The sequence below is a fragment of the Trichoderma reesei genome (assembly GCF_000167675.1).
Source record: "Trichoderma reesei QM6a unplaced genomic scaffold TRIREscaffold_2, whole genome shotgun sequence".
NCBI lineage: Eukaryota > Fungi > Ascomycota > Sordariomycetes > Hypocreales > Hypocreaceae > Trichoderma > Trichoderma reesei.
This window is the reverse complement of record NW_006711149.1, coordinates 1,067,284-1,092,123: the sequence shown is the minus strand read 5'-3', so window position 1 is coordinate 1,092,123 and position 24,840 is coordinate 1,067,284. Positions and strand designations below refer to the sequence as shown.

The 24,840-nt window shown below is 50.7% G+C and overlaps 5 protein-coding genes across 5 annotated transcripts; 2 read left to right on the top strand and 3 right to left on the bottom strand.

The window, feature by feature from the left end:
• Positions 1-3,882: 3,882 nt before the first annotated feature.
• On the bottom strand, positions 3,883-4,633 carry TRIREDRAFT_2348 (uncharacterized protein; the record flags this gene model as incomplete). The annotated part of the gene is made up of 2 exons (XM_006961886.1): positions 3,883-4,430; positions 4,519-4,633. 2 exons carry the CDS (start codon positions 4,631-4,633, stop codon positions 3,883-3,885), a joined length of 663 nt encoding a protein of 220 aa, XP_006961948.1.
• A 4,597-nt stretch (positions 4,634-9,230) lies between these two features.
• Positions 9,231-11,627, top strand: TRIREDRAFT_55818 (uncharacterized protein; the record flags this gene model as incomplete). Its single annotated transcript, XM_006962306.1, has 2 exons — positions 9,231-9,485; positions 9,564-11,627. 2 exons carry the CDS (start codon positions 9,231-9,233, stop codon positions 11,625-11,627), a joined length of 2,319 nt encoding a protein of 772 aa, XP_006962368.1.
• Positions 11,628-11,753: 126 nt separating this feature from the next.
• On the top strand, positions 11,754-13,194 carry TRIREDRAFT_103740 (uncharacterized protein; the record flags this gene model as incomplete). Its single annotated transcript, XM_006962305.1, has 3 exons — positions 11,754-11,898; positions 12,044-12,117; positions 12,253-13,194. 3 exons carry the CDS (start codon positions 11,754-11,756, stop codon positions 13,192-13,194), a joined length of 1,161 nt encoding a protein of 386 aa, XP_006962367.1.
• Positions 13,195-13,473: 279 nt separating this feature from the next.
• TRIREDRAFT_103739 (uncharacterized protein) lies at positions 13,474-14,061 on the bottom strand (the record flags this gene model as incomplete). The annotated part of the gene is made up of 2 exons (XM_006962096.1): positions 13,474-13,710; positions 13,813-14,061. 2 exons carry the CDS (start codon positions 14,059-14,061, stop codon positions 13,474-13,476), a joined length of 486 nt encoding a protein of 161 aa, XP_006962158.1.
• A 1,048-nt stretch (positions 14,062-15,109) lies between these two features.
• Positions 15,110-23,199, bottom strand: TRIREDRAFT_120156 (uncharacterized protein; the record flags this gene model as incomplete). Its single annotated transcript, XM_006962095.1, has 3 exons — positions 15,110-22,111; positions 22,178-22,866; positions 23,196-23,199. 3 exons carry the CDS (start codon positions 23,197-23,199, stop codon positions 15,110-15,112), a joined length of 7,695 nt encoding a protein of 2,564 aa, XP_006962157.1.
• Between the last annotated feature and the right edge of the window lie 1,641 nt (positions 23,200-24,840).

Here is a 24,840-nt window from a genome sequence, read left to right as displayed (position 1 = left end):
GGCGACCTGTCCTGTTTAGTATTATTACAGAGGCCGATGGACTCAGTCGGTCGTCTCCTTTCCAGTCGCCATTTCTGGATGACTTTACCCGCGAAAAGTTCCCTGAACGTCTCAACAACCTGGAAGTTGATGAGGTATACAGTAAGTGGTACCTCTCTAAAGAAGAATCCCATGCCGACGTCTGGAATGATGATGCGCAGGTGCTACAACAGTCGACTTCAGTCGGTACCGCCTCGCGCACACAGGCTGTTCCAGCTGAGATCGAAGAGACGGGGAAAAAAAAAAAAAAAAAAAAAAAGCACATGGTTCGATATCACCATCTGTCTGTCTGCATGCAAGGCGGTGCCCACTCCCTCCTTACACGTACATACATGAGGGACATGCAGACTCGACCACCCAACAGCCTCGCGAGCTCTTCAGAAACCTGGAAGTAACACAGCTTCTAGAATTGAAAAGACTTGACGAGAGGCTGGAGAGGCCTGTAATGGGTACCCCATACCAAGAATGACAAGACTGTTAAAGGAGGCGGTCGCCTTTTCGTACATGTACGGAGAGTCCTGCAAGTCGTTCCATCAATTCGCACCAAAGCACACGCACACGAGCCGGTGTGGGACTCTGTTGTCTCCCGGTCCCGGTACCGGTACCTGTACCTGGCAGGAGGCGTGGCGCAGCTTGTCCAACTGCAAAAGTCGAGCCAAGCTCAGGGGTTGAGGTGCTGCTCTTCAGAAACAGGAACAAGAGCATCAATTGTGCCGGTTTGGTGCCTGCACGTAGTAACACTAAATATAACGCTGTGAAGGAGGCAAATTGCTTCCTTTTATATTGATACTCATCTACCAAGACACATGTATTTCACCGTCGTGAATCTTCGATGAGGTAAAGGCTGAAACATGCACTCGGCGTCGATGCAAGTACAAGGGGCCTCATGCAGTGTCCATGGAGTCTACAGCAGCACGTTGCCGTCTGTGATTCGAGAAAATCCTGACCTTGAGCCCCAACTATGACAGCTCCTCACATGGACGACTCGTCTGGAGCACAATGAGCGAATCTCTCTACTGGCATCCTCGTTCACCTCATATTGTACGGCATCTCGAAACCAGTACGCAACTTCGTAATGGTGTACCTAAGTAGGCTACGTGTACCATGGTAAGTAGGTAGGTACCTCTACCCAGGCCTAAAATGAAGGGAGCTACCGGGTCCCCCCTCTTTGGAGCTTCTCTCGCCTCAAGCCGCTTAAACCGCCTCCACGGTTAAGGGACCTCAGACGAGCGGTCACCAACACCAACACAAACACAAAGACCAACAGCCATGGCGAAAGCCTCTAGGCTCCAAGCGGGTGTAGCGGCCTTGCCCTGGCGCCGCCTGGGGATCGGCCGCGTGTCTATTCTGTTACCGCCTGGGCTGTACGGATGGTTCGTATGGGGGAGATGACCCGTGGACGCGATTCATTTTGTTTTCACACCCGCAAGAGGCTGAAACCAACACTGTAGAATACTATCACCAACTGCAACTCATCACACATATGTCCGTCCATTGATGCATGTAGTGTGGAATCCGTGTCACCATGTGTCACAGCAGCGAGACTCGCTCTGCTAGGTTGTTCAGCTGACGCAGCATTTGGAGCCAAAATAAGAGCTTCGAGTTGCACAAGCATTCTTGTACTACTACTACTACTACTACTACTACTACTACGTCTTTTCATCATCCATGTATGTGCAGAGAGAGTACCGCGTATTCCCACATTCTGCAGCAGAACAAGCTTCGACAAACGACGCCCTGTGGCCTACCAGGAAGTAACATGCAGGGTGCCTTGTGTCTGGTTGCGCAAGGAAAACGTTGATTGAACAACACTTGCCACCAATAGCCCTCGGTACACGACATTAGCGTAAAGGCCGGTTTTTTCTTTTGTTCTTTTTTTCTTTTGTTTTCTCCTTTTTTGAAACGTCTCTGCCTCCGAGGCTGTTTGCAATCAAGGCCTTGAAAGGGCAGGTATTGAAACGTACTCCGTGTCGTCAACTGTGTCTTGACTTGACTTGACACTGGAGCAAGTTTAGTGACAGTAGGTACCTCATCTACCTGTATCGAATAAGGGACTAAGTAGGTACGAAAACCAGGGGATCCCACCGCCAAAACAACCCGCGGGGATGTGACGGCTTGAGTGAGTCGAGTCCACAATCCAGCAGCGAGACGACCTCGACTTACTATGTAGAGTGTTCATCTCTACATATCAGCCCCTCCCATTGCATCGATTGTGTCTCTACCTCGTCTCATTATGATCTTTGTTCAATTGAAACCGCCAGCCGAAACATCGAGCCCACATTCCAATATGTATTTCGACATTTCCGGGACGTTGGGAATGAGAAGCAAAGGTCATGTCATGGTAAAGTATTGAAGGATACTTTAGTCAGCATCCGCGCTGTGTTTCACGGCATGACTTTGACCCCCCTTCTTCCCACTAGGGCCGTGTTTCACCTTGATTGGACTCTTGTCCCGGGTTTTGCCAGCCAACGTGAAACGAGCGTTGCGGGCATCAGATTGGCTCAGAGGGGCCGTTGGTTCGATGCTGCTTGAAGTGTCAAATGAAGACGTCAAGTGATAAATGAGCCCATCATTTTGCCGTATCGAATGAGAGGATTGACTTAAGACGGCTCATGCACGCTAGATCCTACAGTTGATTACCAGTACCAGGTTTATCCTGTACGAGCTACCATTGTCTTCGTGATGATGTGGTTTACTCACGATGCCACCAAAATTGAAAACAGCCTCCTGTACTCCATATCAAGTGAGTATCAAAACATGACATATACCATAAGACTCTCTCATTGCCACTCCTTCACTTATAGAAAGGCATCAGCAGAGCCTCACTCGCCTCTATCCCCAGACACAACACTATCTCTGCCAACAGACCAGCACCACCAAGACGCCTCATGTATATCACCAAATCCACCGTCAATTTGGCCGAACCAACTTCCTGATCCGCACTTGTCGCAGCCCGCGCCTATCCGAACCCTGCAACTGTTCCCACATGCAGCGTTCTCTGACCGTAACTTACTAAGTATCTAAGCTCAACACAGTGCTGCACACCGACTTCATTCTCATTGATCAAGGCCTCAAAGCAACACCTCATATATCATAGAAATCTCTCCACTTTAAACGTACCGAGTATCACAGACTTCCCACTGTCTCGGCCCACGGAGACTTTGGTGGGCAAAAGTTCACAATCATGTGGTACAATCGGACTCAAAACTGTCCCCAACAAGTCTAGAAATGCATGAGATTACACCCATGGCAATCTCACCACCATGCACGATACCCCTTGTCGAGCTGTCGATCTGCCGACGAGACCCTGCCGCTCGCCCAGCTGTTGATATTGAACTCTATGTAGTATCTCCATAAGGCAACTAGACTTCTCGCCGTGGCCATTGTTTCAACTGGATTAGTATTGTATTGCTTGTTTTCATGCCCTGAAAACGTTCGTACTATTTCTTTGCGCCGAACACGACTCCGAGGCTTCGGTACCTATGCCAGACTAGCGCAACGAGCTGAAGTGTTTGTGCAGTACATACGCAACTCCCATCATTACCACTTTCAAGCCATTACTTCAATATAACCAACGCTCAACTAGGTAGGTATAGGTTCGCGTTGTGAGTCAATGAAAACCCCTGTAAAGTGAAAAGACGTGTTCCCGCATTCGGCGCATTATATTCATCTTGCTCTTCACAATCGGCAGCAAAGCCAGTTCATTTGGTTATTACCGTAGGGTAGACGTACGTAGGGCAAAGCCGACCGTCTCCCAACCCTGATATCAATGCCATGGTATCCTAACTCAACACCGAACAATGCAAGAATGAAAGAAGAAACAACCCAATCCTCGGCCTCCCCTCACTTCTGACCAACAAGCTTCTTCACCTTCTCCAGCAACAGCGAGCTCTCCCTGCCCAGCTTCTTCTTGCCGTCCTTGTCCCTCGTCTTGGCCATGGCCTTCTTGTACCTCTCCCGCTCAGCCTGCTTCTGCGCGCGCTCCTCCATCCGCCGCTCCCACTCTTTCCTCCTCTTCTCAGCCTCCTCGCGACGCTCTGCCGCCTTCTTCAGCTGCTTGTCGTAGTAGCCGGGACGCCGAGTCCTGCGTCGCTGGCCATCGCTAGGACCAGTCGTCTTGTCTGCCTCGGCGCCGGCTTGTGCCATGCTCTCGTCCTTCAGCATGAGCTGTCTTGTGGGATGGATCTGTTCGCCTTCCTCCGCGACTTCACCCTTGGCGTCATCTCCTTGAGCTGATCGTGCTTCATCCTCGCCATCGTGCTGGGCATTCTCATCGTTGCTGTGACTGGGCTGAGGCTTGGGCTCTGCCGCCTTTAGCTCCTGCTGCTTGATCTTCGCGTACTGTTTCTTGATCTTTGCGTTGTGGATCAATTCACGCTTCTTCTTATCAACTGCAGATGGGTCATCGTGTGAGTTTCCGTTGTATGTGAGCTCCGTGGGTCATGCCTCATGTGAGGTAGTGAGAAGATTGAACGCTACCTTTGCGACGCCATGGCCCGTCTGGCAGGTTTTCAGGTCCAACTCTGAAGCCGTGCTTCTTCTTTGTAGCCTCGGCCGTTGTATTCGCGCCTTCTGATGTCGATTTGGGGGCCATTTAGCCTGTCTTGTCGCGATGAAAGCGCTGGTGTAAGTCCCTTGATGACTTTTTCTACCTTCTTGGTTTTTTCCTCTTCTCACGTTTTGCAGCAAATTGAGATGCCGGTGAGGTGCGAGGTGAGAATAAGCCGCTAAGCCCTTTCCGTGCCATAAAGTGGAGGCAGCACCAGGTGAGCACTGAAAGGCGCCTGAGAGCGGCGCACTAATGCAGTTGCAGGTTGGCCATGGGCTCTGTATTCCAGCGGCAGTGCCGGCAGGTGGGGTGCTGAAGCAGTCGCCGTAAGGGATGGAGTACGGGTACAAGGCGGTGGCTGCGTGAGCGCATGCAACGAGCAGGTACCCGAGGGTTCGATAGGCGGCGGCCGAGCGCCCAGTCTGGTTTCATCAGCTGGATGCAAGTCAGTGCTAGTACGTACCTAGTAGCAGCAACAGCGTCAGCGATCCATGTGACGCCACTCAAGGTGAGACAGGGTGCGCAATGCATAATTCTGTTCATTTTCCTGCTATCTGATACTATTATATTAGGTGTAAAGTTTTCCATAGAGAGCCGGTGCTGTAGAGGACTTTGCGTCAGGTGTCCACGGCATCAAGGTCCAGGGCGAACATCAAGTGAAGGCCCTGATTTAACTCGCCTAGTTGGCCATCTAGCAGGCTGAAAAGGATACCTTTTATTAGCGCAACTTGCAGGTTAGTAGATCTTATATTTTAGAAATCCTAGTAATAAGGCTAGACTAGAATAAGATAATGCTTTTACTGCCTTTAAGTTAATTTTAACTTTATTTAATAGCTCTCCTTTATTTTAGCTTACTAATATATAAAATTATATAGTATTATTATTATATTTTATATTACTATAAGCTAATTATTAGCTATTATATTATTATAAGTTAGCTTATTTACTAATATAGTTATTAAGTAGTTAGATAAGTAAACCCTTTATTTCCTCTTATTACTTTTTAAAGCGCAGTAAAGTGGCTAGATAAATTTATTAAAAAAAGTATACCTTTAGGAGGGTATTTAAAACCTTCTTTTATATATAATTTAGCGCTTTTTAAGGCATATTTAAGAGTTTAAGTAATTAAAAAATAAGTATTAATATTTAAAGAAATTCTAAAGAGTTTTTACTATTATAAAGAAAATATCTAGTACTTTATATAATTAAAAAATAAGAAAGCTAGTAATAAGCTAGTAGAATAAAAAGCTTATTATTTAATAGTATAGTCTAGTTAAGTAATATATAGTAATAACTAGTTTTCTTATTAATAATAAAATAATATTTAAGTTATAGTAAGAGATTTATTTAAATAACCTGCCTGCTAGTAAGTATATTATAAAAGTAATTAATAAGCTTATCTTTATTAAAGGCAGCTAAAATGCAGGCCTAAAAGATATTATTATTTATAACACTGCTAAGGTTAAGGAGGATAATTTAACTTAGCCTGTAGCTAAGACTAGAGGACCTAGTAATGCCCTTACTTTATTAAAGACTAGTAATAATAATACTAATACTAAGCTTATTATATTACTAGCAGTAACTCTTATAACTCTTATACTATTATTACTACTGCTAGTAATACCTTAAGCAGTCTTTATTATATAATTATAATTATTATTAATAATACTATTAGCAGTATTTTATATTAATAGCTTAGTAGTTAAGAAGAAAAAAAGAGTATTAAATTTAAATATAATAGCTAATAGCTTTTATAAAGTTATATCTGCTATAATAGTATATAATTTATAATAGCAGCAGCTAAAGTATTATATTACTTATAATTAATAAGCTATTAAAGCAGAAGACTTTAAAAAGGCTATTTAAAATTACTTCCTTTTTTTAAAAAAATAAAGTATAGTATTTATTAGCTAATTAGTTTAATAAATTTATAAAAATCTGCTAAATCTATTAATATAAAATATAATGCTTTTAAAAAAAGTAAAGGAGGCATAATTAGCTATAAACTTTTTATTAAATTCTTAATATTTTTATATTAAGTTATAAATAGCTTTAAAATATATACTTAGTAAGGACTATTAATTTTCCACTTTATTTAATTTACTATCCCTCTTTACTTACTTTATAATATTAAAATTAACCCTAGCTGCCTGCCTTAAGCCTCTATTCCTTATTATTATTATTATTATTATTAATCTTATTAGTCTTATTACTTTTATTACTGCTAAAGTCTATATTATTATCTTACTTTTCTAAATAAAGCTAATAATATCTTTAAGCCTACTTAGTAATATATTTTTATAGTTTATTTTTATTTAATAGTAGTATAATAGCTTTAGTATATTTTTAAGTGATTTTTATAAGATTTTATTTATAGTTAGTTAAAATAAGTTACTTTTTTATATAGTATTACTTTAATATCCTCTTTTTAAGCTTAATAAAGTTAAATAGGCCTATTACTATATATATAATATAAATCTAGTTAAGGAATTTATACTTAGCAGTATTATAATATATTATCTTTTATTTCTGCTTATATTTACTAAAGACTTACTTAATAATTATTCTTTTTTAAGAGTGCTGTAAGTTAAAGAGTTCCTCTTTATTTTAAGGTTATTAAGTTATTATTCTTTAGTTCTGCAGATAATATTATATATTATTACTATAAGGAGTAATAACTTTTTATTATAGCCTAAAGCTAGTATTACTTAGCTAATATTATACTATTAGTATTAAGAAAAACTAAATTAAGACTTAATATAAAAAAGCTATATTATTAATAAATCCCTTAATATTAATAAGAATATAGTAAAATAGGCTATTAAAAGTAATAGCTATAAATATATTTTATAAAATATTATTCTTCCTTAACTAGAATCTTTACTGCCTTATTAATAAAATATAAGCTAAGATAAGCATTTTATTAATAGCTTTAATTATACTACTAAATATAAAGAATTTAGTCTTAAGCTTAATAGCTAGTAATAAATATATTAATTTTAGCTGCTAAATAAAATATATATATAACTGCTATATAAAATCTTTAAGTTTATAAAAGACTTATAATACTATACTTTAGCTAGTTTAAAAGCATAGCATTATATTCCTTTATAGCTTACTATATATATAAATCTATAAGAATACTATAACCTTCTGCTTAATTAACTGCTGCCTGCTTTTACTAATGCTGCTATTAGTATAAAGCTATTAGTAAAGGGTAAAAAATATAGCCTTTTTTATATAAAAAAGAGTATTAATTAATGCATTTAGTAAGTTTAAAAGCTACTAATAGTATTCTTATAAGGTAATAGAAATGCCTTATAGTAATAAGTTAGTATTTTTAACACTAGCTAATACCTTCTTATTATTAAAAAACTAGGTGCTAGGTAAGTTAGTAATAGGCTTAATAATTAAGGCAATATATACTAATATAAAAATAGCTATATATAAGTTATCTTAAGCTTAATAGTAGTTTATAACTATATATAATAATAATTAAGTTATGCCTAATATATTACTAGTAATTATAATTAAATTTATAGTATATTAAAAAGAGGTTTAGCTATAACTAGCTAATAAGTAAGATAGTAAGTATATTATTTAATTAGTATTATAAACTATTTTTTTTTATAATAGCTATTAGTAAAATTAGTAAATTTATTATAATATTCTTTATAACTATATTTATAATAAATAATTATGCAGCCCTTGCTAGTATAATATATTATTAATAAGGGGGTGTTAGGGATTATGCTTTATAATGTATTTTTTTCTGCGTTTATGCTGAAAATCCTTACTAATTTAAGACTAGTGACCTTTTTATGCATCCTATCTAACCTGCTGAATGGCAACTAGGCGAGTTGAATCAGGGCCGAAGTGCCCGCCCGCGTCCAGATACAGCGCCCACACCCGCCCCATGCCCGCTGTAATCGATCCCCTACACTCCGCTAACGCGCGCTATTCGGCTTCCCGCTATCGGCTTGCCACGGGGGTCCGCCTGTCGCCATTTTGGGCTTCCGACGTAATGCTTGCGTGATTCACCGCCCAAGCAACTGCCCCGGCAGTAAAGATAAACATAAGGTAAGACATCTATCCGATCCGTCCATGATGCTCGTACAAACTTCACCTTGACCATCTCACGGCTTCCTTCGTGCAACCGGAGCACCTCTTAGCCTCCTGCTCTCCGCCAACCAGAAGCGGCGCCGTCTCTGCCCTCGCTGTCCCTCGTCTTCACTTGTGACGCTTCCCCCTCGTTTGACTCGTGCCTGTGCCTTGTACGCCGGACGTGTGGCAACCCTTGCAGCAGCCGTGCAGCAGCCGAAGCAGGCAATATAGCATTGGATTGATTCCATTTTTTTTTCTCTCTTCAGCCGGCATCTCCCCGACCTGTACTGTGTGTGTACTCGAGTAGGATCAGGCTCAGCATCGGGCTCGACTTCAGGCTTCGACTCAGGCACAGCGTCCCGCTTGGATGAACCGCCTGGCCAGTAGACCGGCTCCGATGGTGACGCTTTTCGCTACCGCTGCGTCCATCGTCCCGGCCGCTGAAGTCTCCCATACTCATGATTCCATCTCCTCATGATCCGGGATTCCCCAGCTGCCTCGAAGCTGCTGCGGAACACCACCATCGAACGATACGCAAATGCCCATCTTCCAGGACGACATCTGCCATGTATCGCCGGCCTCCAGCCCCGGCGGCATCGAGCCGGCGGCCGCGAGGAATCGTCGCCTTTCCGAGGAGAGCCTTCGAACCGAGCTCTGCGAAGGACCGGTCCCCGATAGCCCCATGCATCTCTCGACGCCAAAGGCAGACGAGGAGGCCGGCATCTCAGACAGGGCCGAGCTGATACAGAGGCTGAAACGAGGAGAGAGCCCGACTTGGATCCCCGGCAAGCATGTAAGTCTAGGCATGGTCTCTGTTTGTACTTTGGGCCCTTTGTCTTGTCTATACATGTACTAACCTGAACCTTGGAAGCTTGAGTCGATCCTTCAGCAAGAAAACACCCACAACGCGCAAGAACAAGGCCGAGCCTCGCCCGAATCGCCCAATCTCTTACCACCAGCGACCATCACACCCGAGAAGCTCAAGTCACCGGCGAATGTCGATGCGAGACTGCGAGATGGACTTGACATCGAGCGGCCGAGGTCAGCCTTCCACAGCGGCGACTTTACGAGCGACGGAACGGCACCTGAGAACAGGCAACACAACGGCCCAGGCAGGGACGCCCGCGAAGAGCGAGGGCCGTCTGAGCATGGTTGGTTCACGACATCGCCGCCAAGGCACTTTACGCCATTTTCGTACGGCGGAAGGGCCCATGGTGGGAGGGCACGACTGATGGAACACGACGGCGTGGATGGCTTCAAGTCGGACGGCTCGCCCCTGTCGACGTCGCTATCGAGTTTCGTCTACCAACCCCCGACCAGCCCCCTCGCCCAGTCCGAGTCGAACGAAGACGTCGATTTCTCCACGCCCCCCGGGTTTGCCTCGGCCAGACACAAGCCAGGACGGCTGACCTCGAGCCTTTCTGCGTCTTCGCTCGTCTCCTCTTCCGCGAGGACACGGCTGCACAGCCTACACTCGTCACGACGAGAGGGTGCCTTGCCGTATCAGGCACACCAGCCTCGGCGCTCGTTAACTTCGGCGCCCAGTTTTGGGCACAACCACCACACCGTTTCCTCTCCTCAGACACCGGCCTTTATGCGGTCACGCCGCCAATCGTTTGGCTCAGACACGTCGCCGATCCAGCACGCTTCCATGGTTGGTTCATACGAAGAGAGTATCCTGCGGGGACGCATGTCAACAACGCCATCGAAGCCTTTTGAGTTCCTTGCCCAGATCGGCGTGCTGGGCAAGGGCAACTGCAAGCCCAGCCTCCGATGCCCGCGACATGTGACACTCCCCTTTCCGGCTGTCTACTACAGCTACGGGAGTGCTTCTCATGGTCGATCGCCGTCTGACGATGGCCCAAGCCCGTACGTTGGCCAGATTGATCTGGAAAACGGGCTGTCGAATCAGGAAGAAGACTCAAGGTCGCGAAGAAAGGCTCAGAGTCGGTACAGCGACATGAAGCAGCAGGCCGGTGGCGAGGCAGCCGGGCAAGAAGCAGACACGGATGCGGATCGAGAAGGACGCAGACCCAGCAGGCTCAAGCGCCCGTCGGGTGCGCCGAGGGCACCCCCAGGAGGAAGCTATAGGATCCCGGAAACCGGGCAGATTCAGATCGTCATCAAGAACCCAAACAAAACGGCAGTCAAGCTCTTCCTCGTGCCCTACGACTTGACCGGCATGATGCCAGGAACCAAGACCTTTATCCGGCAGCGAAGTTACTCTGCGGGCCCGATTATCGACAACGTGCCGAACATGTCTCAAGCGGACGCCGATCGTCCCATTCTCCGATATCTCGTCCACTTGCACATTTGCTGTCCTGCCAAGGGGCGCTTCTACCTGTACAAGAGCATCCGAGTCGTGTTTGCAAACAGGGTGCCGGACGGGAAAGAAAAGCTGCGCAACGAAACCACTTGGCCGGAGCCGCGCTTTTCCCCCTACAAGGCGATCCGGGTGATGAATCCTCCGCTTTCGACGTCTGGCGGTGCGGGGGCCATGTTGGCCAACGAAAAGGCCCTACGACGACGCAGCCTGGGCGTCTTTATGAGCGGCAACATGTCCACCTTTGATGGGATGGACGGCACCCCGTCTCCAGACCGGATGCTGATGGCGGCTCCATCTCCCAGCCCTGGCCGCGGCGGCGTCATTCCTGTTGAGATGATTCCACTGCGTCTCCCGCAGTCGATAGCCGCTGAGAACAAGGACGGCGGTTCGTCTTCCCAGGCCAACACTGGTCCGTCTACAGTCGACTCGAGGTCTGGCGGCACGTGGGGCCCATCACAATACGAAAAGCTCAACAGGGGCGATGCTGGCTATGGGGGCAACGCCTTCGGCCGCTCAGGTGCCGCCAGCCCCCCTGGGACTGCTCCCGAGAGCCTGCTCTCTCAGCGTCTGCGCAGCCTGGGCGTGAAGCCTCAGCAGACGCCTGAGTGAGTAGCTCGGCACCGTTCTGCCTTGTAACTAGATATTGTTTGAACGCCCTGTATCTTGATCTGAGTTCTTTTTGTTTTCATTCTTCTGTAGGAAGCCTGTTTGTTATCACTACTCACTACACTCATCATGGGCGCTATTGGACATTGGGCGTCAGGCTTCACCTTGATTGGAGCCGCTTTTGGCTGGACAAGCTGTTGGATATGTTGTCGGTTCCGTATAGAGAGTACTGTCTGTTCTCCGGCCTCTGTTTGGATATTTTGGCTGCGACTATGTAAGTAGTTGTTGTAGTTTCAGACTCAGTTTGAGCTCGAAAAAGTACAGTTGTGAGCTTTGAACAATTGTATCAAGACGCTGCGAGAGACGAGGAGTACATAATCAATTATAATAATTCTACTATTATGAATTTCATATCGCAGCTTCTTCTACATACCCAGACATTACTTCTATGTTAATCGTTTCGATGATGTCGGTGGTTGGATCTGATACTTCAGTAAGCGGTATATTCGGAGCGATACGCCCCGTTTGTTGAATACGAGCTTCATCTCAAGCAGGAAGCTCTTCCAAGCTCTCATCTCATCCAAAGTATTACTAACATTTCATTTCTCTTTTGGCTTTTGTATGCCAGACAATGCCACGCAATGGCATCACATGTCACTTCAAGAGCGTATTCAAATACCATGCATCCTCAGCATCATCTCGCGTGACGACCATCCGCTCGTTTGCAACCTCAACATCAGCATCCTCACCCAGATCAACCTCAGCCTCAACCTCAGCCTCAGCGTCTAAGCTAAAACCAACAACCCCTTTAACAACAGCGTCAAGACTACAGCCAAGAGCCAACAAGCCACCAAGCCCAGGCAATGCTGAATCTCCATCGTCCCCAAAGCCAAAGCAGCAGCAGCAGCAGCAGCACTCAGACCTAGCATCCTACCTCGACGACGCCAAACGGCGCGGCCTGGACGAAAAGTCGACGCTCTTCACGGGGACGCGATACGAGTACCTCGTTGCGTCGCGCCTATCAAGATACGGCTTCTCGTTGACGCGCGTGGGCAAGACGTCCGACTATGGCATTGACCTCGTTGGCGAATGGACGATTCCCTCCTCCTCGTCGTTGTCAGCTTCGCCGCCGGCGATAAAGATCCGGGTCTTGATACAGTGCAAAGGCGGCGGCGGACAAAGGATTGGCCCGCATCTCATTCGCGAGCTGGAGGGTTCGTTTGCGGGCGCGCCGCCGGGATGGAGAGGCGGAGGGGTGCTGGGGCTGCTTGTTGGTGAGAGGGGGGCGACGAGGGGGGTGAGGGAGGCGTTGGGACGGGCGGACGTGGCGATGGGGTATGTTTGGTGTGAAGGGGCAGCAGCAGCAGCAGCAGCAGGAGGAGGAGGAGGAGAAGGAGGAGGAGAAGGAGGGGGCAAGGTGAGGCAGATGCTGTGGAATAGGAGGGCGGAGGAGCTTGGGCTGGAGGGAGTGGGCGTGGGAGTGAGGAGGGGAGGAGGAGGAGGAGGAGGAGGAGGAGAAGGGGATGAAATCGTGCTTTTTAGAAATGGGGAGCCGGTGCTGTTTATGTGATGGTTAGTGGTGATGGAAGTTGGAAAAGAGAGTTGGTTGATAGAGGCATTTGTCGGCGTGTTTGGGAGCTCAAGGACCGGGACATTAGGATATCACCATCTACCTACAGGCAATAGGAATCCCTGACACAAGTCACAAGCGACTTGGCTCGCATCTGTTTGCTTTCTCATGTTATAAATTGCTATCAGTTATAACCCCTTAACACCGCCTTAATGATTCGATGATGATGATGATGATGATGATGATGATATGAATTTCCATCCAAGGACAACCGCCGCCTCAATCCTCCCAGACCGCCGCCTTGGCCCGCTCCGCAGCCTCCCGCAGCCTCTCCTCCTCCGCCCTCTGCGCCTCCCGCCTCTTCTTCTCCTGCTCCCTCACCGACCGCTGATACGCCCGCTGCTCCTCCGTCTGCCGCGGCGCCTTGAGCCCCAGCCCCGCCGCAATCATCCGCCTGGCCACCGCGTCCGTCTTCTCCGGCCTCCGCGCGGGCGTCCCTCCGCCGGGGGAACTGCCCTGGCCTTGGTTAGCTGCTGTTGTTGTTGTTGCTGTTGCGAGGGCGGCCCATTCGTAGGAGGCGTCCAGGGCGAGAGGCGAGGCTGGGGTTGGAGGGGGCACGGCGGGGGTGGTGAGGGAGGAGGAGGAGGAGGGCGTTGATGATGAGGATGATGCTGGTGGTTCTTTGGCGTCTTCTTGCTGGTTGTCATGCTTGTCTTGTGCTGGTTCCTCGTCGGAGACGTCTTCGTCTTCCCATGAGTCTGCGATGGGCTCGTTCTTCTTCTTCGCCTTCTTGGGCTTGGGTTTGGTTTGTGAGGGTGTTGTTGCCTTTGGGGTGTCGATGGAGAGGTTGGAGATGGCGGAGGCCATTTCGTCTTTTTCTGTCGTTGGCTGCTTTGAGGCCATTGTGACGGATTTGAAAGATATGTAGAAAGTGACGAGAATCACGACAGAATCGTATGTTTTCTGTATATTGGCGTTGAGTATGACGCAAAGTGTGTGGTAGCCGAGAGCCAGGCAAAAGAGAAGAGACTGAGAGAGTGAGAGGTTGACTAAAGTTGCTCCCTTATGTGAATGCCCAGCCTGTACTTGAAGCCCGGTCTTTTTGACTACGTGTTTCTCGCTTGAGCAACGAAACCACGTTCAAGCCGTATATGACAATTTCCTCTCTTTTTTTTTTTGTGTGTCAATGGAAGAAGTTCGGGATCAGCCACAATGAGAAGAGGATTCGAGTCGTGGTTGATGGTGATTCAAACAGAGTTCAATGGCGGAGTTGGCTGAGATGCCGGACCAAGTGCCTAACCTGGATCACGTGCCTGGCTCTCTTCGGACCACCCATTTGGCTCTCGTGATGCCGAATTGACATGCCATCAGGCCACTCCCCTGTGAACGAATCAACTTACAGCTCAGATTCCATCGCAGAAACGAATGGCTTGCAATTATCAATTGCCCATTCAATCTCAACGTCATCACTGCACTTGATCATTCGAATAGGAGACTCAACCTGATATCTAACATCTACCACACACATACGTACACACCCTCGACATCACATCAACGCCCCCCTTTTTCGTTCCAACCAACTCCTCCCCTTCCAACGCCCAAGTTTTCTCCCCATCTCCCCCCCTTCTCGTTCCAACAGAAAATTGCCAGAGGGTATTATTTGCTTTTTTTTTTTGACTTGACTCATCTATGATTTGCCCAAATCCGTCCTCCTCCCATTCCCTCAAAATCTCATCACATTGCGGCTCATGTTGAAATAAAGAAAAAACTCCCACATGCCTCATGACATTCATAATCCAACCCAAAAGAGAGACATAAAGAAAAGATAAAAAAAAACAAACAAACGCGGGCCTGTATAGTCAAAGGAGTGGGAAACAAAACACACGTCTATATCGCTCCCGCTTTTCCCCCCAACCTAAATAACGTCCCCTTGCCCAGGAATATTCGTCATGTACAGCTTGCTCGACATCTTGGGCACTGGCTGCGGAGGCGCCTTGTCCCTCTGCCTCTCCCTCGACCTGCTCGTCAGCCGCACAAAGTTCGGCTGCGGAGGCGGCGGCCCCTGTCGTTGGGTCGTCCCATAGGTGCTCTCCAGCGAAAACGATGACCCGTCGTCCATGCTTCCCAGATCGATCCGCTCATCGTCTGCATCCGAAAACCCGCTCATGGCCAGCTCATCGTCGGACGCGAAATCGTGCGGGTAGTGCGACGGTGGTGCCGAAGGCGATGTGATTGAGCGAGCGTGGAGGCCTGGCCGGGGAGGCGATAGGACGCCGCCGACGGAGAATGCACCTGGGGTCATTGTATTGGAGGCATTCACCCCTGAAAAGACTGCCGCCGGTCGATCGACGAACCCGTTTTGGAACGAAGTGTTGCCGTTGTTGGATGCTTCGTGCAGGATGGGCAGGATCTGTTCGTCGTACAGCTCTGTCCCCGTCTCGTAGGACTCGGGCGTAAACTCTGTAATGGTCATGGAAGAACGCCCGTCATCGTCCGTGTGAGGACTCGCGGGCTCATCAAAGAAGTCATCGAGGCTATCCAACTTCGTAACCAGGTCGCCAGGATGAGCATCGCCCCGCGCCTCATCAGACAGCATTGTCTCCGTCCGATCCAACGAGTCAAAGTATCCATACGGAAAGTCCTCCGAATGAAACTCGACGCCGGCTGTCGGCGTAGGCTCGGTCGATGAGCCCTCGGCGCTTTGGCACATGTAAAACGCGGCATGAATGTTGGCTCTGGTCGCCTCCGTCTTCTTCGCGGGCACCGGAATGGCCCATCCGGATAGCTCGGGGATGCCAAACAGGCTCTGGGTGCGCTCGTACTCCTTTCGCACCGCTTTCGACGTCAAGCGAGCCATGCTCATCCTCAGGTGCTGTTTGTCCATGTGGCTTCCGGACATGGTCATGATGTTGTCCAGCACCTCGAGAGCCCCCATGCAGAACTCGGACTGCAGCAGACGCAGTAGCGGCGATATGAGATCGGACCCGTGAACGGCAATCTCCGGGTTTCGCATGTCAATATCCGGAATCACGACGCAGAGGATCCGCATGGTTTGAACCTTGACCCAAGACAGCGAATTCGTCAACAGTCCCATCAGGAACGTGATCATCTTGAACTCCATGTGCGGCAGATAAAACTCGCGAAGCGCGGCATGGAGCTGAACCATGAAATCCTCGGCGCTCTGGAAGCGATCGGAGATTAAGCCGTCCAGAACATGTCCAATGCCTTCAAGGCCCTGCCGATCGGACTCGGAAAGCAGGATCTTGGCTGTGTTTAGAGCCTCCGGACCAAGTCCACCGCGTTCCAGCTCATCCAGGAATCGGGGGAAGTTGGCCAGCAGACCAAAGAACAGCCGGTTGTCGTCGCCAATGAGGCCGTCTCCGGGGAGCTTGACCAGCTTGTCCATAATGTCAAGCGTCGGCTGCCAACACAGCGATGACCTCAGACCCTTGTGCAGCAAAGGCTGGAGTCCTTCAAACTGGCCCTCCCACCGGCTTGGCTGTCCGTCTGCAATCACCCTCCTCACGTTCGGGGCTCTGAAATCGACCTTGTCAATGAGCACGTCCAGCATCTCCACCGCCTCAAGGAACTCTCGCTCGTTGATTGAATCCAAGCATGCGCACGTAGTCCAGAATAGTTGCGGGAAGGTGATGAGCTTCTCAGGGTCCAGCTTGATAATGAGCGTCTTGAGAGTCGTCAGGATCTCCATGGAAAAGGCTTGAATCTCAGGGTCCTCGTCCGCAATAGTATTGGACAGGCGAGCAAGCATATCTCCAAGCATGTACTGATCCAACGAGGTGAGGACGCAGCGGAAGATTTGAAATGAGCGGCATGCCAAGTGCCTAACGGGACATGACGTAGCCCATGTCAACGACAACCTGCCCCATTGCTCCTTGATTCCCGGAAACGACACCTCAAAGGTCCTGACCACCTCGTTGGTGAGGTATTCCATGCCGGGGGGCACCTTGTTCTCATGGTCGTAGACCTTACCGTTGCTGTCTTCGTAGCTCCACACCACGGAACGATCATGCTGACGAACTAAATCTATCAGTTCCTCTATAGACTCCTTGTGATGCGGATCTGTCTGGTCGTCAATGCGCGACATGACCAGCTCGTGAATGAGATGCACCAGCATCTCGCGAGCCTGGTCCTGTACCAACGGCGTGTAGTGATCCCAGAGCACGGTAACAACATGCAACAGCAGTGGCACGCTATCCGGCGCGAGAAGCACCGGAGACACCATGAGATCCACGAGCAGAATCAGCGAGAGCTGGCCAAGAGAAAAGCCAGCCTGTTTCGTGCCGACGGGGAGCGCTTCTGCCAGGTCGGCGCAGTAAGGCATGCTGCTGGTGTCGGGCGGTGTCTGCGCCATCTCCCTCTTCTCGATGGGCACCATGGCCTTTGGAGTGATTTGCGTCAGCAGGAATTCGACCACTTTGCTGCCCGGCGGGCTGTTTGACGTCGAGAGGAACACGACAATCTGCTTGGCATACTCGACAAAGTTCTGCTCGCGTCGCTCCAGGCACAGCTGCATGATGAAATCGAGCACGAGACGCACGTTGCCGGGGTGTGGCCCCGTAGCGAGGGCCTGCCACAGCGCCTGGACTTCGTTGTGCAGCGCGCCTCCTGACTTGATTGTGATTTCCAGCAGGTTGGCCAAGAGGACGTAGGACTCGGCTGTAGGACCCCCGTTGGGATCCAGCGTCAGCTCAATGGCCTGGATCCACGGCAAGACAACGGCAACAACGTTTCGCTGCATGGCCGGCTGCAGGTCCTTGAAGTACAAGGTAAACTCGGAGATGACGTGGAAGGCGAGCTCCGTATACTGGTTCGCCAGTCGCTTGGAGATTTCAAACTGGGCCAGCTTGTACACGGCCTGCGTCTTATCGGAAACGCTGATGTCAAAGTCCTGAATCTTGGAGTTCCTCTGCTGACGAGTCTCGAGCACTCGCAGCAGAGTCGAGGACTTGGACCGGACCTCGCTCTGATCGTTGCCGAGCATGAACAGGCACAGGGCTATGAGCTTCCAGAAGGGACAGGGATAATCGCCGTGGTCCTGCAATACCTCGACCGTGACCATGAAGTAGCTCTCCAGCACTTTGGATACGTCCGCCAGGTAACAGCGCGCAATGCAGTGCTCTAGCAGGTACGGGTATTCTTTGTTGTGGACCACCAGGTTTTTGAGAGCCCTCCTCCCTATGACATTCATCTTGTCGCTGCCCGAGTTGAAGATGGCCTCGATCCACGCGAGCATTCGGCGAATGTCAAACTGCAGCGTGGCACCGCTCTCCGTCGTCAAGCTGATGGGACCGCCACATAGGGAAGCCATGGCACTCAGGGCCGCAGTTCTGAGGTTGCGCTTCTCAATCTCCATGGCTGCGGTGGCCGTGCCTCGTTCGCCCAGGGATTGCTGGTCTATCAGGTTCTGCCGCATGTTGTCTTCTCTGGCCCGGACCTGGTTTTGGTTGGGCGAGAAACCGCACCAGTCCTCCATGAGGGAGAATGCCGATTTTCTAGACTCAAACGTCATCCAGCGAGTAGGGTCGCTGGTCCGGTTGATGCCTTCATACAGCGACTCCATGAGCCCACAGTAGTATCTCCGCAGCTTTTGGAACTCCCAGTCCATCTGCACTTCTCCATCCATCAAGAACAGCTTGAGGTCTCTGGCGTAGGCAGTCAACGTGCTCAGGAAGAAGTCGGACTGGTAGACAATGGGATCTTTCAGGAAATGCGACGTCAGTTTGAAAACATGCGTAATCTCTGTCCTGAGGAGGTCCATCTTGCGATTCCTGCGGGGGCTGCTGTTTGTTCGCTGGTGGATTCTCGCACGGGCTTCATCATTGCAGCGGGATACCTGACCTTGAAGCTCTTCAAGCAGTGTCTGATATATATGTATGTTGATGGAGCCCATGGCAACGACGACGGCATCCCGTACCGACGCCGATGTGGCAGACAAAAGCGGGATGAGGTACTTGAAAAGCGTCCTCGCCGTCACGATCTTGTCCGCCGAGGAAGAGGATTTCGAGGATTTGCGCGTGTGCTGAATGGCCTCCTTGGGGATACTCTGTGGCGGGCTCCCGGGATCTGCCAGGGTGGTACAAGCAAAGATGAGATACAGCTTCCACTGTTCCACGATGGACTCCGGCTGCGTAGTAGGCGAGCGAGGCACCGGGCGGTTATGGTGAACGCCCTCGCCAGTATGGAGAGGACCCCTTGAGGGCTCGGACAGGTAGACAATGGGCTTGTACATCTGAAGGACGCGGTTGCAGATCAGGTCTCGGCAGATTGTAACGGCAAACGGGCACTTTTCAAATGCAATCCGCATCAGGTTAGGGAAGATCTTGAACCACAACGTCGTATCATAGGTCACTTCACTGGTGCAGAGCTCAACGAGGGCGCCTTTGCCGTTGCCGTTCTGCAGGCCCCGTTGCAGTCTGCTTCGCTCAGCGACGGATAGATGCTCGTCGTTGAAGTTCATCACCTGAGACGAGTCATTCTCGAGAACATTGATTAGTCTCAGCGAGTCTTTTTCTTCAGATGGGTCCTTTCCGAGAGCCTTGTCAAACTCGGTGATGAGGCGGAGCACCGTGATTGCAAAGTACCGAACGCGCCGTGACTGGGAGCAGAGAAAGAACAGCCCGTGTGCTTCGGCCTGGTCAACTTCCGCCCAGATGCTGGACAGATCCAGCTTCAGGGCTCGGTTGTCGGAGCCGTTTGCCTCGGAATCGCCCGCGGCGGCGGCGTCTCGGGACTTTTGCTTGATCTCCTCTATCCATATCTTCAGCAGCTCGACATAGAGCCGCAGCGTGTTTTCGATGTGGTTAGCTCCCAGCATTCCGCCGTCAGACATGGTCGAGTATCGATCATCAAAGTTAAAAATGAAGCGTGCGAAGCCCATGGTGACCTGCTGCGCGTGGGACTGGCGAGCAATGGCCTTGAGGGAGTTGGCAGAAGATTCAGCAATGTTGTACTGGACGTGAGCAGTGCCCGTGCATAAGAGATTAATTAGGGAGTTAAAGGGTATATCGACAGAGAGGCAGCGGGGGAGTGCCTGCACGGCAACGTGTAGTAGCTCGTAAAACGCTTGCTTCTGATCTGCCGCGCTTTGATGCTCATCACGACGTGAAAAGGTGAAGGATTCAGAGATGGGTGTCTTGGGGCCAGGGCTGCCAAACTTTTCGTCCAAGGCAGCCTGGCCACCAAAGGTGTTGTCGCAGACAATGGTAATCTTGCCGAGGATTTCACAAAACTTGAGGTAGTACTCTCGGACACCGTCGGTAAGTACGTGAGTGAGTACGGGACGCGAAACGTGAGACTCCCTGATTGATGAAGATGAAGAGGCCGACGTAGACAGAGAAGGAGTGCGAGGCGGTGCTAATATGGGCGATGCGGGGAATCGTTCAGGGATGGCCGTGGTTCCAGAATCGTACACCTGGGGGAAAGGTGGCCGGCCTTGCTCTCCCTTTTCCAAATCAGACATGATGCTCAGGAAGGCTCGGATGCCGACCACGATCCTGTCCGGGTCCAGCTGCTCGACTCTCAGCTCCTTGTTGGCGATGAAGAGCTCGGCATTGATGAGAGGGAATATGATGGTGCGAAAGCAAAACTCGGGGTATTTGAACCCGATGATGCGGATAATCTGAATCAGGGGCTCCGTGATGGTGGCGTCAGATGCAACAATGCTGCGCTTCGAGGGTGGTAGCACCAGCTTGATCACATCTTCCAGCTTACGCGCCACGCTCTGAAAGGTGTCGTTGGTACGATAGAGGTAAGTCCATACCAGGCGAGAAATGACTTGCAGGCACAACGGCTTTGTCAACCTGTCCTTGACTTTCGTCTGCAGAGGCAGGATCAGCTGCAGCCACTGGGCTCCAAAGTTATCGGGCGAGGAAACGCAGAGCATCGTGGCCGTGAGCGGAAACGCAACAGTCCAGTGTCGCGGCTTGGTGAACATTTGGGCCAACCGTGGTCCGATGGCCGCCACGACCTCCATCCACTTTGGATGCATTAGGTGGCTGTTGCTCGCCTTGGACGCGATCCCGAGCAGCAGCAGATCGATAATCTGGCAAAAGGCCGTCTTCACCCTCTGGCCGTGGGATCTGTTGAAGAGGCGGCCCAGCGCGACAAGGAAGTCGCACGACTGCTCCCAAGCATCCTCGGGCGATATCTTGATGCGAAGGTGTTTCATGCCACCCAGGACAAGGTCCATCTTTCCCTCATTGACATCGCGGAGAGACAGAGAGGTCGGGCTCTTGGTCACGCGCTCATTCATTTGATTGTCGAGATCTTCAATAAACCTCCGAGTGACCCCGGCAAAGTTGATGTCGCTCATGTGGCCGAGGAGAAGCGCAAACAGATTCCAGTTGGCCATCTTCAAAGGCGACGCCAGCAGCTGTTCGCTATCGGCAATCTTGAGCTGCCCGAAGATGATGCTCTCAAGCTTGTCTTCCACCTCGGGAGTGATGGCTGCCAGGCTACTCTGGCATATGACCTCGAGCAGCACGCGGCAGAGAATGTAGATGGACACGGTCGAGCGGCGTTCCTGCTGTGCCACAAACTCCTGCTTCGAGGCCAGCAAGCTGCCGCTCGAGAGGCCACTGTCGGAGCCGTTCGAGATGACTGGTCCTATCGGGACGGGTTCGGTGTTTCTGCGCAGCAGCGGCGACATGGGCTGCGCCGCTCGTGACTGTTGCAGCTGAGCTCTCGCCTCGTTGGCAGCATCGCTTTTGCTCTTCCTCCAAAGCATCATTGAGTCGATCAGATTCTTCGGTTTAGGGCTCGCGATGTGGCCAAGGGCCACAATGAGCTGGTCGAAAGCCGGGTCGACACCGGGACCGCATATCTTCTCAATCTGAGGTTCGGGATCGAACGGGGTGGTGATGCATTCGTTGAGCTTTTCCTCCGCTTGGGCGATGAACTGTACAACAACAGTCTGTCAGTATGTCATCTTCATATTTGAGCCCCAGTCATGGGTCCAACTCACCGACGTAAACAGCACATGCAGAGCATATTCGCCTACAGTCTTCTGCTCGTCTCGGTGATGGCGGGACGAGCGCGACGGATGGTCGCGCCTCGACTTGCTATGCATCCTCTCTGCCCTGCGAGACGAAGTTGTGCTTGGGGGAGTGACGCCGTTGCCGGATGGCGACCGCTTCATCGGATATGTTCCATCGCCGGAGCTTGTCATCTGCCCAGTCGGTGTAGCGACAGGCCGCGGCGAGCCAGTAGTATCTCCCTCCAGGCGTGCTATGGCCGACTGAATGTCCATGCGGTCGAGCCCCAGTCCAGCGGCCGCAATCATCTGGGGACTGAGCGGGTTGGACGAGGAGCTCGCGCCGCTGCCATTCCTCGAGTGCTGGATGCCATGGACGATGGACGTCTGGCGGTGATGGCCATAGGCGGATTTGGCCGTGCCAAGGGGCTGGTCAGCTACCCCGGCGGCGTTGGATCGCGAGTGAGGGCCGAGGGTTCGCGGCGATGTCAGGACCAAAGGAACTGGGATCGTCTTCTCGGTCGGTTCTGGGGGAGGCGCTGGATGGGGATGGCGCAAGGCCGGGTCCACGGCTGGAGGCCGATACGTCTGATCCCATTCGGCATCTTCATCGAGCCTCGCCGCAGACCTCGGGAACTTGGTAGGATCGTGGGAGTTGTCCGGCGCCGATTGCGAGGGCACTGCGCGCGATCAATTGTCAGCAATTAGCCCATTGGAGAAGCGAGGTCTTTGTAGTGCGCCCATCGACGCCGCACAACATTGAAGGCATCGCCGTCCGATGCCTCGATCGTATATGGACGGCATTGATCAACCAATCAATGACTTGATCGATCGATCAATCTTTTGGGGATGGGGAACAAGGGTCGACGCAGCTCTCTCTCTCGGCTTCCTTTCCCTCTCTTCCTCGCTCTCGCTCCCTCTCCCCTTGTTCCTCATCTCCGCCGCTGTCACCGTCTCTCTCTCTCTCTCTCTCTCGCTCTCTCCCTCTCCCTGTCGTTCGGTTACTCACCCATCTCGAAGCGGACCGCAGCCCAATCCCATCATCTGCCTTCGACACGGAGCATGCGCTGTCTCAACGGTGACGCCAAACAGCTCTCAGCCAGTACACCAGACACGGCTGCAGCCGGGAAGCACAGAGCAGGGAAGCACAGCAGCAGGCTGGAGTCAATTTAGCCTGGGCTCCCCCGTTACGCTGCCCCGAGCGAGCACGGCTAAGTCCTTATATGGCCCCCGGTCTCTGGGTTCTCTCGACTCTGCCACTCTCTTTTTTTCCCTTTTTCCTTTTTTTTTTTTTATCTCCCCAGCCGCCTGGGCTCTTAGAAGGTGTCTTGCGAGAGCTGCAAGGGCGTTTAGGCCGGCCCTATCAGCTGTGTCAAACGTGATAGAGGGAGGGGCAGATTGGCGGGCAGGCGATTGGGCGCGGATTAAGGGTCCTCCGGGTGCGGAGCTAAGTCGAAATCTGAATAGCAGCATCGTCTTGTCCCTCCTGCGCTGCCTCTTGGGTCTCTTCCAACATCGTCTTGTCTACCTTACTCCGTAATCGCCCTCCTTTTCGCCTCTCCCTTGCATCCTGCTCCCTTGACGCTTTGCTTTTGATGCTTGCGGGGTTGCTCTGGGCGGCGTTGATTGCAGCATGTAAGGGATACAAGGCAAGAACTTGCGGATTTCAGGGTAGCGAATGGGCGGCCGTCATCGACGCCATTGCCGCCGGGGAGAAGCATGACCACCGCCTCTGTCGTCATGGCGGTTATGCACTCTTTCGCAGCGTTGAGCTGATGGTGATGAATACCTACCTAGTAGGTAGTATTACTGAAAAAAGACGGGGAGGTGAAAATCGGGACAAGCTGAGTGCTAGGAACGTCCCACAGCTGCGTTCGAAGTACACCTGGCCTTCTGGGGATATCGACCCCAACTAGGTGTTCAGCAGGGATTGTCATTGAGACCCTCAACAGCTGCCGTGGATTTCGAGCTCCATGCCGAGGCCTGCTCGATGCCAACCTGACAGTACCAAATTGCCGGCATCGTGGCCCAAATAGCGGCAGGTGGCGTACTCTAGCATAGAGGTCAACTGCCTACCAAACAGCGCCAGCACTTCCCATGTACGGGGGAATCGGAATCGGCAATGGATACAGTAGGTTCGCGGGGAACGGATAGATCCTCAACGGTTCTGTACTCGGCATCAGGTTTCGTCTACTTGCGGCTGTCTTTCCATTCGTGATCTGCAGGCGGACGACTTCTGGTAGCTGATCAAGTCAGGAGGCTCTTCCGACGGCTGACTGAGAGCTTGCCAACTGTTTCCGCGGACTTCCCGAATACGCCCCTGGCCAAAATCGAGGAGCAACGCCCATGACGCTGCTCATTTTCAGATCGAAGCCCATCAACAGCGACTCCCTGCGCGCCGGCGCCGGCGCCTAACCTGAGCCGGAGCGATGGCAGACCTGCGGCAGCGTGCTATTGCATTTGCAGTCCGGAGGGCTCCGGACGATTGTTCGAATGCTGGTCCTTGACATTAACTAGCGAGCAAGGGCCCCGGCGGACGTCACATCGCAAGCTGGACAACGGAAAGGATCTCGGGAATGCGTACGTACAATATAGGCATCATCACTTGTGTGCACCAGCCTAATAGTAGGTAGTCATGGCTTACTGTTGCATGC